Source organism: Lepidothrix coronata, unplaced genomic scaffold, assembly GCF_001604755.1.
Source record: "Lepidothrix coronata isolate B3197 unplaced genomic scaffold, Lepidothrix_coronata-1.0 Scaffold33, whole genome shotgun sequence".
NCBI lineage: Eukaryota > Metazoa > Chordata > Aves > Passeriformes > Pipridae > Lepidothrix > Lepidothrix coronata.
In genome coordinates, this window is record NW_016690213.1 from 5,172,651 (window position 1) to 5,186,151 (window position 13,501).

The 13,501-nt window shown below is 51.8% G+C and overlaps 1 protein-coding gene across 1 annotated transcript; it reads left to right on the plus strand.

The window, feature by feature from the left end:
- The first annotated feature begins 269 nt into the window (after positions 1-269).
- SIX3 (SIX homeobox 3) lies at positions 270-4,148 on the plus strand. Its single transcript, XM_017811618.1, has 2 exons — positions 270-1,332; positions 3,692-4,148. The coding sequence occupies exons 1-2, from the start codon at positions 575-577 to the stop codon at positions 3,882-3,884; spliced, it is 951 nt and encodes a 316-aa protein (XP_017667107.1). The 5' UTR covers positions 270-574; the 3' UTR covers positions 3,885-4,148.
- The last annotated feature ends 9,353 nt before the right edge of the window (positions 4,149-13,501 follow it).

The window sequence follows — 13,501 nt, forward strand, 5'->3', positions numbered from 1 at the left end:
GACAGGGAGAAGGGGAAGTGCTGAGATTAGGAGTTGCAAAGATTAAGGAGGAAAAAAAAAAATCCAAACAACAAACCAGGCTTTTCCACCAACCGCCCCGCTTGCCTCCCCCCCGTGCATTTGGGCGAAGTGGTAAAAACCTTCCTTACGTACTCCGTAATGATTGGCAGGGCTGACAGTGATTGGCAGCGGCTGCCATGGCAACGCCACAACGACACTCAGAAGACCAATAGAAAAGCGAAACAAAATGTTTCAGCGCTGCACTCACTGTGGATTTAGGGGAGATATTATGAGGCTGTTGTCATTAGGGCGATCGCTGTTGAATCACTGAATCCTGACTCGGCGGCGGCGCGGGGCCGGGTGTGTGTGAGTGCGTGTGCGTGTGGGGGGTGTGTGTGCGCGCGTGTGCGTGTGCCCGCGTGTGCGTGTGAGTGTGTGTGCCCCCGTGCCTCTATGTGGCTGTGTGTGCGTGTGCGGGTGTGGATGCGTGCGCGGTGCGTGTGCCCTTTCCTCCCTTCTTCCTCCCTTTCTTTCTTTTCTCCTTGATTTATCTCCCCCTCTCCCCGGTCATCCCATGGTGTTCAGGTCCCCGCTAGAGCTTTATCCCACCCATTTCTTCTTGCCAAACTTCGCCGCCGATCCGCACCACCGCTCCCTCCTTCTCGCCAGCGGCGGCGGCAGCGGCAGCGGCTCGGGCTGCAGCCCCGGTGCCGGCGGCGGTGGAGGCGGCAGCTCCCGGGCACCCCACGAAGAGTTGTCAATGTTTCAGCTGCCCACACTCAACTTCTCCCCGGAGCAAGTGGCCAGTGTCTGCGAGACGCTGGAGGAGACTGGAGACATAGAGAGGCTGGGGAGGTTCCTCTGGTCGCTGCCGGTGGCGCCGGGGGCATGCGAGGCCATCAACAAGCACGAGTCCATCCTCCGCGCCCGGGCGGTGGTGGCCTTCCACACGGGCAACTTCCGAGACCTCTACCACATCCTGGAGAACCACAAATTCACCAAGGAGTCCCACGGCAAGTTGCAGGCCATGTGGCTCGAAGCACACTACCAGGAGGCCGAGAAGCTAAGGGGTCGCCCGCTGGGGCCGGTTGATAAATACAGGGTGAGGAAGAAGTTTCCGCTGCCCAGGACCATTTGGGATGGTGAGCAGAAGACGCACTGCTTCAAGGAGAGGACTCGCAGCCTCCTGAGGGAGTGGTACCTGCAGGACCCTTACCCCAACCCCAGCAAGAAAAGGGAACTGGCTCAGGCCACGGGGCTCACCCCCACGCAAGTAGGCAACTGGTTCAAAAACCGAAGGCAAAGAGACAGAGCAGCAGCGGCTAAAAACAGGTCAGTGGGGCTGCGGTGCCACGCTTCGGGGCGGGAGGCGAGGTGGGCGGCAGGACCCCGCGGGCGGACGGCCTCACTCCGCGGCTCGGCAGCCGCCTGGGCGGCAGCGCGCCTCTGCCTCCCCTTTCTCCCTCCTCTTCTTTTCCATCACCGCCACCGGGAGAAATCGGTCCCCCCGCCGGGCGAGTATGTCTCTTCTCGGCAGCTGCAGGGATGCGACGAGGACAGGCGAGGCTCAAAGTTGCCTGACGTGCCTCGAGCAGTGCCCCAGCTCCCCACAGGCTCCCGGGGCGCGGACAGGGCAGGCGCGGGTAGCTCCTGCTACCAGCTCCGTCCGCGCTGTGTGTGTGGATGTGCGCGGGGCGCATCGGCTGCGGCGGGGGCAGCGCCCGGCTTTCCCGGCCTCCATCCCCACAACGGCAGCTGTCGCGGGGGACGGGAAACCCCACGGCCCCGGGTCGTTGGGCTCCGGTTTGGCTTTCGGCTTGCCGGGATCTGCTCCTGGCCGAGCTCTGGCGCGGTTCCCCCGGCGAAGGGCCGAGGCAGGCGGTGCGGTTCAGAGTGTTTCGGCAGAGCCAGCGGCTCCGCTCCAATTGTTCGTGCTGCTCTGCATGCGCGGCGGGACCAGCACACGAACACGTATACCTCAGAGCTCTTTGGCTCTTGGAGAAAAAGGGAAAAAACATTTAAGTGACCGAGAATCTTTTTTCCCCACCATCTCCATTCCCATGTTTACACTACATGGCGACCTGGCCTCCTGGTCGTGTGTTTCCTGTGCATTTACGCTTGGATTTATTTGCGTGTCTCTCGGTGTCTTTTTTTTTTTTTCCACTGCTGTAGCATGATAAAAGCGGGGCACCCTTCTTTCTTTCTTTCCCTCTTTCTTTTTCTTTCTTTCTTGTCACTCTCCGTAAAACTTATTTTGCAAATGAAAATGAACCCTTAATCCAGCTTGACTCATTGGTTTTATTTTAATTTAAGTTTGGCTACCACTGTAAGCGTGTAAACAAAACTTCTTGTTCTTGTAAATGCTGTCTCTTAAATTCCTCCTAATTATAGCACTGGTGCTATTGATTCACAAGTCTGTAGGAAAAATGCAACCTAAAAGTGCCTCGCTATTTAATTTCCATTAAATGGAAAACAGATCAGCTTAGGACTGTAAATAAACAGAAGTTGCCTATGGATGCTTTTGTTGACTCAACGCTTTTGACAGCAAATGAATGCATCAGGACTTGTAAATGGGAGAAAAAAATCAAAGACTCTGAAATTAGACAACTTAAAATAATGAGAAATGTAGAATAAATCGGCTATATTTTTTTTCTGCTCTTTGCAGGCAGTTAAATAGAAAATTCCCCTGTGGGAAGCATTTGAGCGAAGAGTGTATTTTAATTCACATTTGCAATGCTAGGTGCTAGCTAGCCGGTTTGAGGCCGGCTGCTCAGCCCAGAACTTTTAGGTCTTGTCCCTGAATCAGGCTTTTTTTCGGGTTTCAAGCGGGAAAAGCGGGTCCAGAGGAATATTCACAACACGCTAGGGAACCTAAAAATTATGTATTGCCTCTTAAAGAAATGTTCAAAGGCAATATTTCCTTAAGCGTCGACGGTGAAAGGACCAGCACTTTAAAGGTGATTTTGGCTTTCAGATGAAAAAAGGACTAAAATTTTGAGCGGAGAGAAGCACTGTTTTCCACAGTCTCCTTCTTTTATTTTACCCATAGCGCCACGTCCCTGGGACAGGACCTCCCTCCAGCCCTGCCTCAGACCCCAGAGAGTTTGTGCACTGGGGAATATTTAGGCAGATATTGTCCAGAGCACAAAATGGGGATCCAATACGATTCTTGCCCACTACAGCATGCTCCTTGCAGGTTATGGCGGTGGCCAAGTGTAAAGGAGCTCACCCGCACACGGTTTCTCCTAGGCCTGCCGTGCTGCGGGGAGGAATGATTGGCAGTCCGGGGAAAGAGAAGGCGATGCTCGTGTTTTCCAAACCTGGGGACAGGAACTGCTTCTCCCGCCGTTCCCCATCCTCTTTCCGTCCGTGGCCCCTCTAGCTGTGCCTGCGCTGGGTGCTGTGCCCCCCGAGGCGGCCTGACCCGGCAGCGAGGGCAGCGCGGCCCGGGCGAGAGGCTTGGTCCTGCATCCCGCCGCCGCTCCGGGCTCCGCGGGGCGCTGCGGGAAAGCTGCCGGGCCGGGCCGGGCCAGGGATCGCAGCACTGCAGCCGAGGGGTCCGCTCCCTTCCGCTTCGGGCCGGGCCCATCCCCGGGCGGGCGGGCACTGGGTCGGGCGGGTGCCGTCCCCTCGGCGGCTGCTGGTGTCTGAGCGGAGCTGTGCTGTTGTTTTGTCTCCCGGCGCGATGCAGGCTCCAGCACCAGGCGATAGGACAGAGCGGCATGCGGTCGCTGGCAGAGCCCGGCTGCCCGACACACAGCTCGGCCGAGTCTCCGTCCACGGCGGCCAGCCCGACCACCAGCGTCTCCAGTTTGACAGAAAGAGCCGAGACGGGCACCTCCATCCTCTCGGTAACCTCCAGCGACTCGGAATGTGATGTATGATATCGGAAAACAAACAAACAAACAAAATCCAAATCCAAACAGCCAAGCACCCTCTCCCCGTCCCGAGCAAAACAAACCGAGGCAACCTAGAATCAGGACACATACACGCATGCACGCACACACACAGCCGGGAGGAAAGAAAAGGCCAAGCCCGACCCAAACATAATAGCAAACAAACAGACAGGGATCAGAGAATCCACCACCACCGTCAGCCAACACCACCACCAAGAGATGGAGCTAAAACTTCAACAGTCACAAACGCTGGTGCTGCAGCGGGAGGGGTGTGGGGGGGAGGGAAATAATAATTATTATATATATAAAAAGAAAGAAAAAAAAAACAAAGCAAAAGTGACAATTGTATTCTTTTTAGGACAAGCACGATTTCTCCTTTGCGCTTTTCCATGGACGCATTTCACCCACTTGCATGATGATGATGATTAAATTTGTATCTGGGAAAAAATATTCTCTATAGTAAAGGAAAACAAGCAGAAACCAGACAAACAAATGCAAACTCCGATCGAATTTGTACAAAATTAAAAAATAAAAAAAAATTAAAAGGAACTCCTTGAAGAGGGAAATAACAAACGTTTATCGCCTTTTTGTTGGTCCTATTTCTCTCTTTCTCTCTTCCTCTCCCTTTCTCTCTTTTTTTTTTTTTTTTTTTTTTTTTTTTTTTTTTTTTTTTTTAGTCCAAGTGATGGTCCAGCCAAGATGCAATTTTCTGTTTTTTTGTTCAGCAGACAATCATTTTATTCGTAAGCACCTTTTTTTCTACACTTCTGTCACTGCCTGTGTGGGTACTGGTTATAAATGTGGAAAAAGAATAGTTATGACTGTAACAGATTTTTATTTTTATTTCAAAATTTTATATGAATTATGTATATCTTAATGATGCGGTCATTTTCCCAGTTTGTAATATATGTGTAGAAATGCTTGTATATGATATTTGCTCTCTTCTTTCTTCCTCCCTTCTCTCTGTCTATCTCCCTCCCACTCTTTCTCTCTCTCTCCTTTTTATTTTCCTTGACTCGGTGTTCCTTGCACAAACTTAGCTGTCAAAATCTGACGGGCTAGGTTTTCAAAAGGGACCTCAGCGATAGAAAAAAATAAGAAAAAGAAAAAAAAAAAGCTTAGGGTGCAACTGTAGTTATCTTATGCAAAAGCTATTTTGAGTATTTCATAGCAGCTTTGGGGGGTCTCTTCTTAAACTCCACGTAGGACGCTTAAACTATTGTTTCCTTAACTGCGTGTTTATCTATATGTACAAACTTTCTAAATCAAATACAGTATTCCATTTTCTTATCTATCCAGCGATGTTGGTGTTTCTGTCCGCCACGGGAAATCATGCCTTCCCCGTGGGCTCCTCGCTCCGCGTTCTGCCCCGCCGCGATCCCACGGGGCACGCAGTGCTGCGCGACCCCTACGCCCCGCCGGTCCCCGCCTTTCCCGGCTCGGCGGGACACCCTGGAGGGATTTTGCAGGGACGAAGGGACCCTGTGAGGAGGCTGCGGGCGGCAACAGGGACACAGTGCTGCGACAGCGACGGCTGCGCGGGGCACGGTTGTGTCCCTCCGTGTCCCCTCCGCTGCCGCGGACTCCATCGTTTCCCCCCACCTCGGTCATTTTTTTGTGCACTGTGACCTAAAAGGCTTCCCCCGACCGCCTGTCTGCAGGGCCGAGTGTCTCCAGAGAGCGGTTAAAACATTTCGGGATTTGTTTTGTAGCTTTAAATGAAAACAAAAACAAAAACTCCTCGCCCTAAGAGGGCTGCAGCTCCTCCCCTCGAATCCAGAGTATATTGTAATGTGCTGAAAGAAGCCTTTATTTGCATGACTAACAGTATTTCAGCATCTTTCTTTCTTTTCTTTTTTTTTCTTTTTTTTTTTCTTTGCCCTTGGCAGATTATTCATCTGTGCATTAACAAGAAGTAAATTCTAAACTTGTTTTTACTTGAAAATACAATTTTGAATATTACCAGGGATTTAGATAGAAACGTGCCTGGAATTTCTTGACCATTTCCAAACTATTCTGGACTTCCGATTTACCTTTGTGTTGCCCGAGTTCTCTCTCCCTCTTCCCTCCTCCCCCTTTTTTAGTGAAGTCCGAGCTAGGTCTACTGAAAGCCAAAGGAAGTGCCTGGGTTCCTACCCCCTACCCCTCCACCGCAAGAGGTTACCTGTGGATTTGGGAGAACCCCCATGGGGTGTGAGATCTTAGATCAAGCCACTAATGGGTAGTTTTAAGAAATAAGCTGATGTGCGAATACGCTCATACACCTTTGGTTCTCCTGAGGAGAACGGAACACGTCCCCGCGTGTGGCGGGAGCCACGGCGGGGAAGGACACATATGGCCCGAGGCAGCGCCCGCCGCGTCGGGGGTCGCCTGCCCTGCCCCGCGGGCTTCGCTCAACGCGCGGCTCCGAGGTGGGGTCTTCCCCACGGACACCTCCTGCGGTGTCACTACCCCGCCGCCAACACGAGTGGGGAGTTAAATAGGAAATAACGTCTGGTTGTACAAAACTGAAATGGACGGGAATTGCTTGGAGGCAGACACACAATAGGGCTCCCGTGTTCTGCGTGGATGGTGTGATGGACCTAGTTCGTCCCCTCCCCCACGCGGCTTTTAGAGGGGAGAAATATTACCCCGGAGGGCATAAAAGGTTCCCCAGTAGCCGTCACCCTTGCCGAGTCTCACCCTACAGCTCGGGCTGCTTTTTCTCTCCCCCGCCTTCCCTGGCATCGAGGCAGAGGAGAGGCCTTTAGAACAACAAATTCCGGCCTTCCAGTCAACCCCAGGTTTGGGTAGGAAGATCTTATGTGTCGGTACATTGTTTTGAAGCACAGTATTTCTGTTCCTCCTGATAGCAATGTCGTTCTTATCCAGCAGTATTTTAAACGGAATTTAATACCTGACAGGATTCGAAGGCATGAAAGTTTGGGATATATTTTTTTTTCTTTCTCTTCATTTTTGCGTCTCGAAGCTGCAACCAGAAGGCGTCAAGCCGGCAGCAGTAATCTACCTCAGCTCAGCCTCACACTGATAGGTTTGGATTTTTCTTCTCTCTGATTAACCCTCCAGAAGATCACCCTGTCTTGCCGTGGCAGTTAAGGGATGCCAGAGATCGTCCTTAGCCTCGCCCTACCAGTACCTGGACTTAAGCTTTAGGACAGTTTAAGCTTAAGGGCAGGGCCTTTCCTCCCAAACCATTTGTCACCCCCATCCCCAAAATGTTGCTCCTTTGGTCGGATCTTCAGCCCAATCCCGAAGGAGGGAGCTGCCTCAGCCTCTCTGAGGGTGTCTCCCTCTGCCGGGAGCCCGCGGATCTTTGTGCGGGGCGGCCGAGTGGGGAAGACACACACTCATCTGGGGGACGCCTGTGCCTGCGCGGTTTCGGGGTGCCAAGGATGCAGCTAATGATATGCCGTTTCAAAGCCGGGCTTCGTAATGGATAAATGATGGTTTTTTAGGATTTGCATTAGAAACCTGAATGGCTGATTGAGGTGTAAATCTATGAAAAGCTGCATTTAAGCCTTCTCACCCACTAAGTCCATCTGCCCCGGGAAGATAGGGCCTATCGAGCCCCGCCAAACTGGAGGGTTGTCTCCTTCCTGCCCTTGGCCCGGCATTATCCACAGCCCCGCTCCAGTACTAGTTTGTTATCCTCTCCGAGACCGGCCGTTGATTAAGATGAAATTACTCGGAAGCTGAAGTGCGTTTGATCAATATTTAAGAGAAAACCGGAGGACGGGAGGCAGATGGCCGGAGCCCGGACGCCCACCGCGCTGCCTCCGCGGCAGCCGGTCCCGTCGGCCCCGCTCCCCGAGTCCCGCACCGCGGCCTCTCGCCCACCGCCGGGGGGGCACAGCTCCGCCCGTCGGAAGTCGGGCCGAGACCAGCTGGTTCCGGAGCAGCTTGGAGACGGTAGTTACCCCCCTCACCGCCCATTCTCTCGCCGTGGGGCTATAACACTGCCTTCAGCCCCAACGAACTCCACTTTGCTGTTTCACCGGCGGGGAGGACTGGGGACCACCGAAGCCACCTGTCTGCCTCCCTCCCTTCCTCCCCTTAGTCGCTGCCCGAGGGCCAGCCCTAGCCCTTTAGCGTGGCTGGGGGTCCTTTGTGTGCCTGCTGGACCGCGGCTGCTACCGGCCCTCCACGGTCAGGCGTGGGCTTCGGTGACCCCCAGCTCTCTCTGTCCGATCAATTACACCAGCCTTTTCGAGGGACTTGAATCTGCTTGCCCGTTGCCCTTAATTTTTAGCATACCCAGATGAGGTTACTGCCCCGGCCCGAAGTGAAAAGAAATGTGGACGTTGGTGCCCTAGTATTGCTCTGATTTCCTCGGTTAGCTGAGCACAACTTTCTATTCGTGTTTATTCATGCAGTTTCTTATTGAGCTCCACATCGCACTGGCCTGGATTCCGCGTGTAGGGAGAGGATAGACAAACATTGCCTTTTTCTAGAGTACACACACGCACACGGATGTGCAGACTGACACACACACACACACACACACACGAATCCAAAATGCAGAGGGCACCCGTGGCCTGTAGCCGCATCACTACCCTGCAGAGCGCCCAGATACACAGAAGTTTTTAAAGGGTGTATAAAAGAGGGAGAAATGAACCAAACCATCCAGATGTAAACTGACCAAGGGATGGAGAAGTCAGGGACGGGGGAGTCTGCGTCTCCGTGTGTGCAAGAAAGTGTTGGGAAGAGAAAGCACTAAGGGTATTACCGACAATCATGCTAAATGTTCTCTTCTAGCATGGTAATGACAAAAGGCAAGGACTGTCGGGTTATAGCTGTGATTAAATGATACGAAAGGGATTTGTGCTCCTGTGTCTGGGGGAAGGACGGCTGCGAGGTTTTGTTTTCGACGCTGTTCTTTTTTATTTTGAAAGCAAGGTGTTTTCAGACCAGGAGGCTTCAAAGCGGCTTGGCACCTCGTGATCTGCAAAAGAAGAAAGATGCTGAAGAGTATCGAATAAAGAAAACATAGATGTAAATACCTGGAAGTGTGGTTAGAATCACCTCACTGTGAGCGAGTTGAAGTGTCAGAATCATCTCTTTGTGCAGCAGACAGGTCCTTTGCCGAACAGGTAGAAAAGAAAGACAAGAACTACACTAGAAGTCAAGATTTACAACATCCAAATACAGACTGCGACTGACCTTAATTGCAGTCCTAATTATTAGAGGGACGTTTAGCTATACTGCAAATATTTGTGGAGTTTTTTTGTTTTTAGTTTGGTGGGGTTTGTTTTTGTTGTTTTTGTTGTTTTTTTTTTTTTTTGTCCCCATAGAAACAACATAAGGGAAAGTTTTTTTAATAATAAGGTCAATTAAAGCATATTTTTAAATGAGTGAAGGAAAAATTGCTTTCCTACTGGATTAACCGCTCTAGCAATATCCAGCAAAAATAAAGTAGTGCTGCTGTTTACCAGAACACCCCAGTTTGGACATGGACCTAGAGGAGTGCGTGTATTCACGTGGGTGTGTGCACAAGGGTGAACCCCCACATCCACACAGTGTGGCTGTGTGCACTCGCTTATGGGATGGAGTTGATGTATATAATGTCCACACACAGAGAGGCATATATATGTGTACACACATATGCATGTTTTCAGATTAAAGTAGTTCTTGTAATATCTTGTAGAACACTGAATATTCCCTTTTAGTATCTAAATAGGTCAGTAATACAGTTCAATAACATTGGAGGTGTCTGTATATTCTCTCTCTTCAATCTGTGATAAAACATTCTTTAAGACTATTGGGATTTTACACTGTAATTCTATTAAATAGTAATTGAAGGGTCGCGAGAGGCTATGATACAGGATCAGCAGTGTGTAAGCCATCCGTTTGAACTTTAATTTGGAATCATAGGCAGATGGGATCACGGCCTCTTTGTGGTGCTTGCAGATTTAAAACTAGCCGGCACATGGAGTGGAAAAAAAAAAACCTGCAATGCAGATTCATTCATTAAACATGAAAGGTTAGTGCTAGAAAGGATAAACGTTTAGATGTCTAGGTAAATACAGAAATATTCTTCACTCGCCTCCCTTCACTCCTACTATAACCCCCAACTATCTCAGTTACTGATTTTCTATTGTTATTGCAAATAACTTTCCTTTATATCCCCAGTGGGGATAAGTGTACCTGAATGACTTATTTATACCTGCATCACAGTCTGCCTGTGAAACTTTTATTCCACTTGCATCTGGGGAGAAGCCAGATTTATTTATTTATTTACTCTTTTGCTGCCTCTTCCGTGTGCCTCCTTGAACGCTTTTAAAGCTCTCTGGGAAAACTACTGGAGCCAAGCCCTGCTGTATAAGGCACACGGCAGATAAGGAGCGAGCTGTTTTCTAAAATGGAAAAATAATAATAATAATAATAAAGCCAAACAGAAAGGGTGTGGTATGAATTGATCTGCCTGAGCCGGGAGGTGGATGATAAAAGCCACATTCTGCAGGAGGAACCGTGGGTGCTGCCTGTCACGGGGAGCTCCTGAGCAGAGCCGAGGTGGTGTGTGCGCGTGGGAGTGGGTGCGTGCCCGTGAGTGTGTATCCGTGGGTGTGTGTTGGTCAATTCTTAGGCCTGACGTTGCAGTTCCACCTTATCTGAAAACAAAAGACTTTCCAACTGCAAGTCAAATCCGCCCCTCCTCCTCTCTTCCCTGGCTGTATCGTATTAAAAAGGAGCTTTCATTGTTTATTTCTAAATATTTGTGAAGCAGACAGTCTATGGGTTAACCTAATTAACACATCCATACTGTATACTAGTGGACCAAGCGGTACGGCGAATTTCTAATGCGATGGTTGAATGTGATAGTCATTTCTGTGTTACAGGAGATTACGGCAACACTGGAGCATTTCCAGATTGTAGATGGTTTTAGATGTTGAATTTCCAGATGAGTATTTACCATCATAACTAATTTAAGACCATTATTAAATAGAAATTCTCAGCAGGGCTCTTTAATGATGGAACACATTACTAATTACAGAGTTTACGCTCTGTTTTGGCTAAGCAGTCTAGAGGGATGGGATTGTGCTCTGCATGCAAAGCCAATATTACTAACGAGGAGGCATCATACACCTAACATTTCAATCATATTATTAAAGAAAGCCACTTCTTGCCTTATCTGCGCGAGGAGATAGGAAGACGGTTTTGTTTACTGGCCTCCCAAGCTCTGAAAATAGCTGGGACGGAGAGCGGGATCTGCTTCCCCCTACTCCCAGAGGTTCTGCCGCCGGGGAGGCTGTGCAAAGCAGGGCCTCCCCCCCGCCTCTCGCAGCGCCCCGGGGCTCGTTCCCCGCAGCTCCCGCCTTACAGGGGCTGCCCCGATGTCCCCCTGGGCCGCAGCCGGCAGCCTTTGCCCGGCACTCCGCGCAGGGGGGAAGCGCAACAGCGAGGGCTTAAGCGGAGAGAGGAGAGGGGGTCTCTTCCCCGCTCTCCCAAAAGTCGGTGGCACAGATGCACACACGAGAGACAGCTACACAGAACTGGCGTGTGCAGGTAGATGGGTACAAACAGCCTGTCAGTAAAGGACAGGAAGGAACAATTTTGGTGTCCACACTCTCTCACACCCCTTCGGTCCTCCAGGGTCCACGTCCCGGGAGGCTGCTGGTGCGTTTCACCCGGAGGCCCGGAAGACAGCGACGCTCCCGTCGAAGCTCGAGGAAGCAGATCTGCGTCACGAGGTTTCTATTAAACTGTGAAGATGTGTTCAGGTCTGCGAGAGAATGACCCCGGTGGGAGTGGGGGAAGTGGGACACCGGGGTCCCCGTCCGGATGAGCCCCTGTTCCCACAGCTCTGTCCCCTGGGTCATCCCGCACGTGCGGGACCGGCGCCCGCCTGCCCTAGCGTTTCTTTGAGATTACAGTGGCCTTAGAGACAGAAGGAGGCAAAGTAGATCTATGGCTTATTTACTCATCTCAGGTGTGGGCCACGTACAATTGCATTTAGTTTTCCTGACAATGGCAATTTTCCTCTTACCCATCTACTTCTTGGCCCACCTCCTTTCCCTCTCCAGGTTATGGAGCATGCTGTTGCATTCAAACCCGCTGTCTGTACCGAGTTTTTGTTGCCCTTGAAAGGACGACGGAGGGTTCTCAGCCTATTTTCATTCTCGCTATCCATTAATGTATTTGATCTGGACGACTAATAAGTAACGAGGACAGGTTTGCAATAACCTGCTATTACGTTCAGTGTTGGGTTTGCCTGAGTAAAGACTTTCGGATTGGCTTGCTCTACCTGTCTTAAAAAGGTGCAGTATCCACTCTCTCCGCAGTTGAGATCCACATAAGCACATTTTCTCTTTATACACATACGTGTTTGCAAGGACAGTTGCATATTTTCCACACACACCCTCCCCAGTCTGGCCTTACAGAACACGAAACTATAGGAGGCACAGGAACACAAACCAATGACCAGAGACTCGATAGGTTTTCCCCCTCTCCTGTTTTAAAGAACCCTTTTATATCATCTAAACAACAATCTAAACATAAAAATCTTCGGATGGATTTGAGGGAAATTAAATTGTCTCCCCCCACTGTGTGCTTGTGAGAGAGTCAGACTGTGTTAACTTCTAAATGGATTCTCTCAGTTTGTCTACTCATGTGTTTTACTGCAGCGTGTCTTGTTCAATAACGCAGGATGTGACACTCGGTGAAAATCCGGCCGCTCTTTTGGGGCCTCGCTGCTTCCCAGTGTCGAGGAACTTCCATCTCATAGGCCGGGCCACTCCGTGCCCCGCGACTGAGGCCCCAGGACGGAGAGCCCTCTCCCTGCTGCTCCGAGGCTCTCCGCACCGCTCGGTTTCTCCCGGGACTGGGACTCCCCTGTCCTCCGGGCAGAGCTAAGCAGAAGGCAAGCCCCGGAGGTGGACGTTCATTCCCTCGGGGGCACTGGCTGGTACCCTGCGGAGCACCGGCCCCGCTCCCGCCCGGCCCACCCAGCCATGGCGGGGAGAGGAAGGAAGGAATGACACCCTCCTGGGGCTGCCACCTCCCCTCGGCCGGGCACCGCCGGGGCTGCGCGGGGCCGGGGCTCCGGGCCAGGCTGGGCTCGGGGAGCGCTCCGCTCTGACCGCCTCCAGCCAGGCGGGCCCTGCCGGAGCCGTGCCGAGCCGAGCCGTGCCGGAGTGCTGCCCGCAGGTGCTCCCATTCCCGGTGGGTTCTTCCCTCCCCGGCGTCCCGGGCGCCGTATCCCCGCCGCGCCGCGCTCCCGCCGGCACCGACGGCGCCTCAGCCCGTTTGGAAACTGACTCATTCTGTAAATAATCTTTGACGTCCCCACAAAGCCGCCCTTCGAGAGGAGTTTATTAGCACGGAGCCATTAAAACAGATGTCATGTTAGCTTCCCCGTGACATTTGGGTGACACATCTCTCCCGATGAATTGCTAATTGTCTTCCCGCCCGCAGTAAACATCCCGCTCCATTGTCTGCGCTCAAGAGAGTTTCTGCCGCAAAATACAGTCCTGCACGGCGGAGAGACCTCGCCGTGCGCCTCCCCGACCCCTGCCCCGGCCCCGGCCCCGGCCCCGCGCCCCGGCCTCGGTCGTACAGCTACCCTTCTTCCGCCTCTCAGACCCCGTCTGCCGCTGATGCCCCCCGGC

Coding starts and splice junctions, on each gene's coding strand:
- SIX3 (XM_017811618.1), top strand. CDS start 575: ATGGTGTTCAGGTCCCCGCTAGAGCTTTATCCCACCCATTTCTTCTTG. Junction 1,333..3,691: donor GCAGCAGCGGCTAAAAACAG/GTCAGTGGGGCT, acceptor GGCGCGATGCAG/GCTCCAGCACCAGGCGATAG.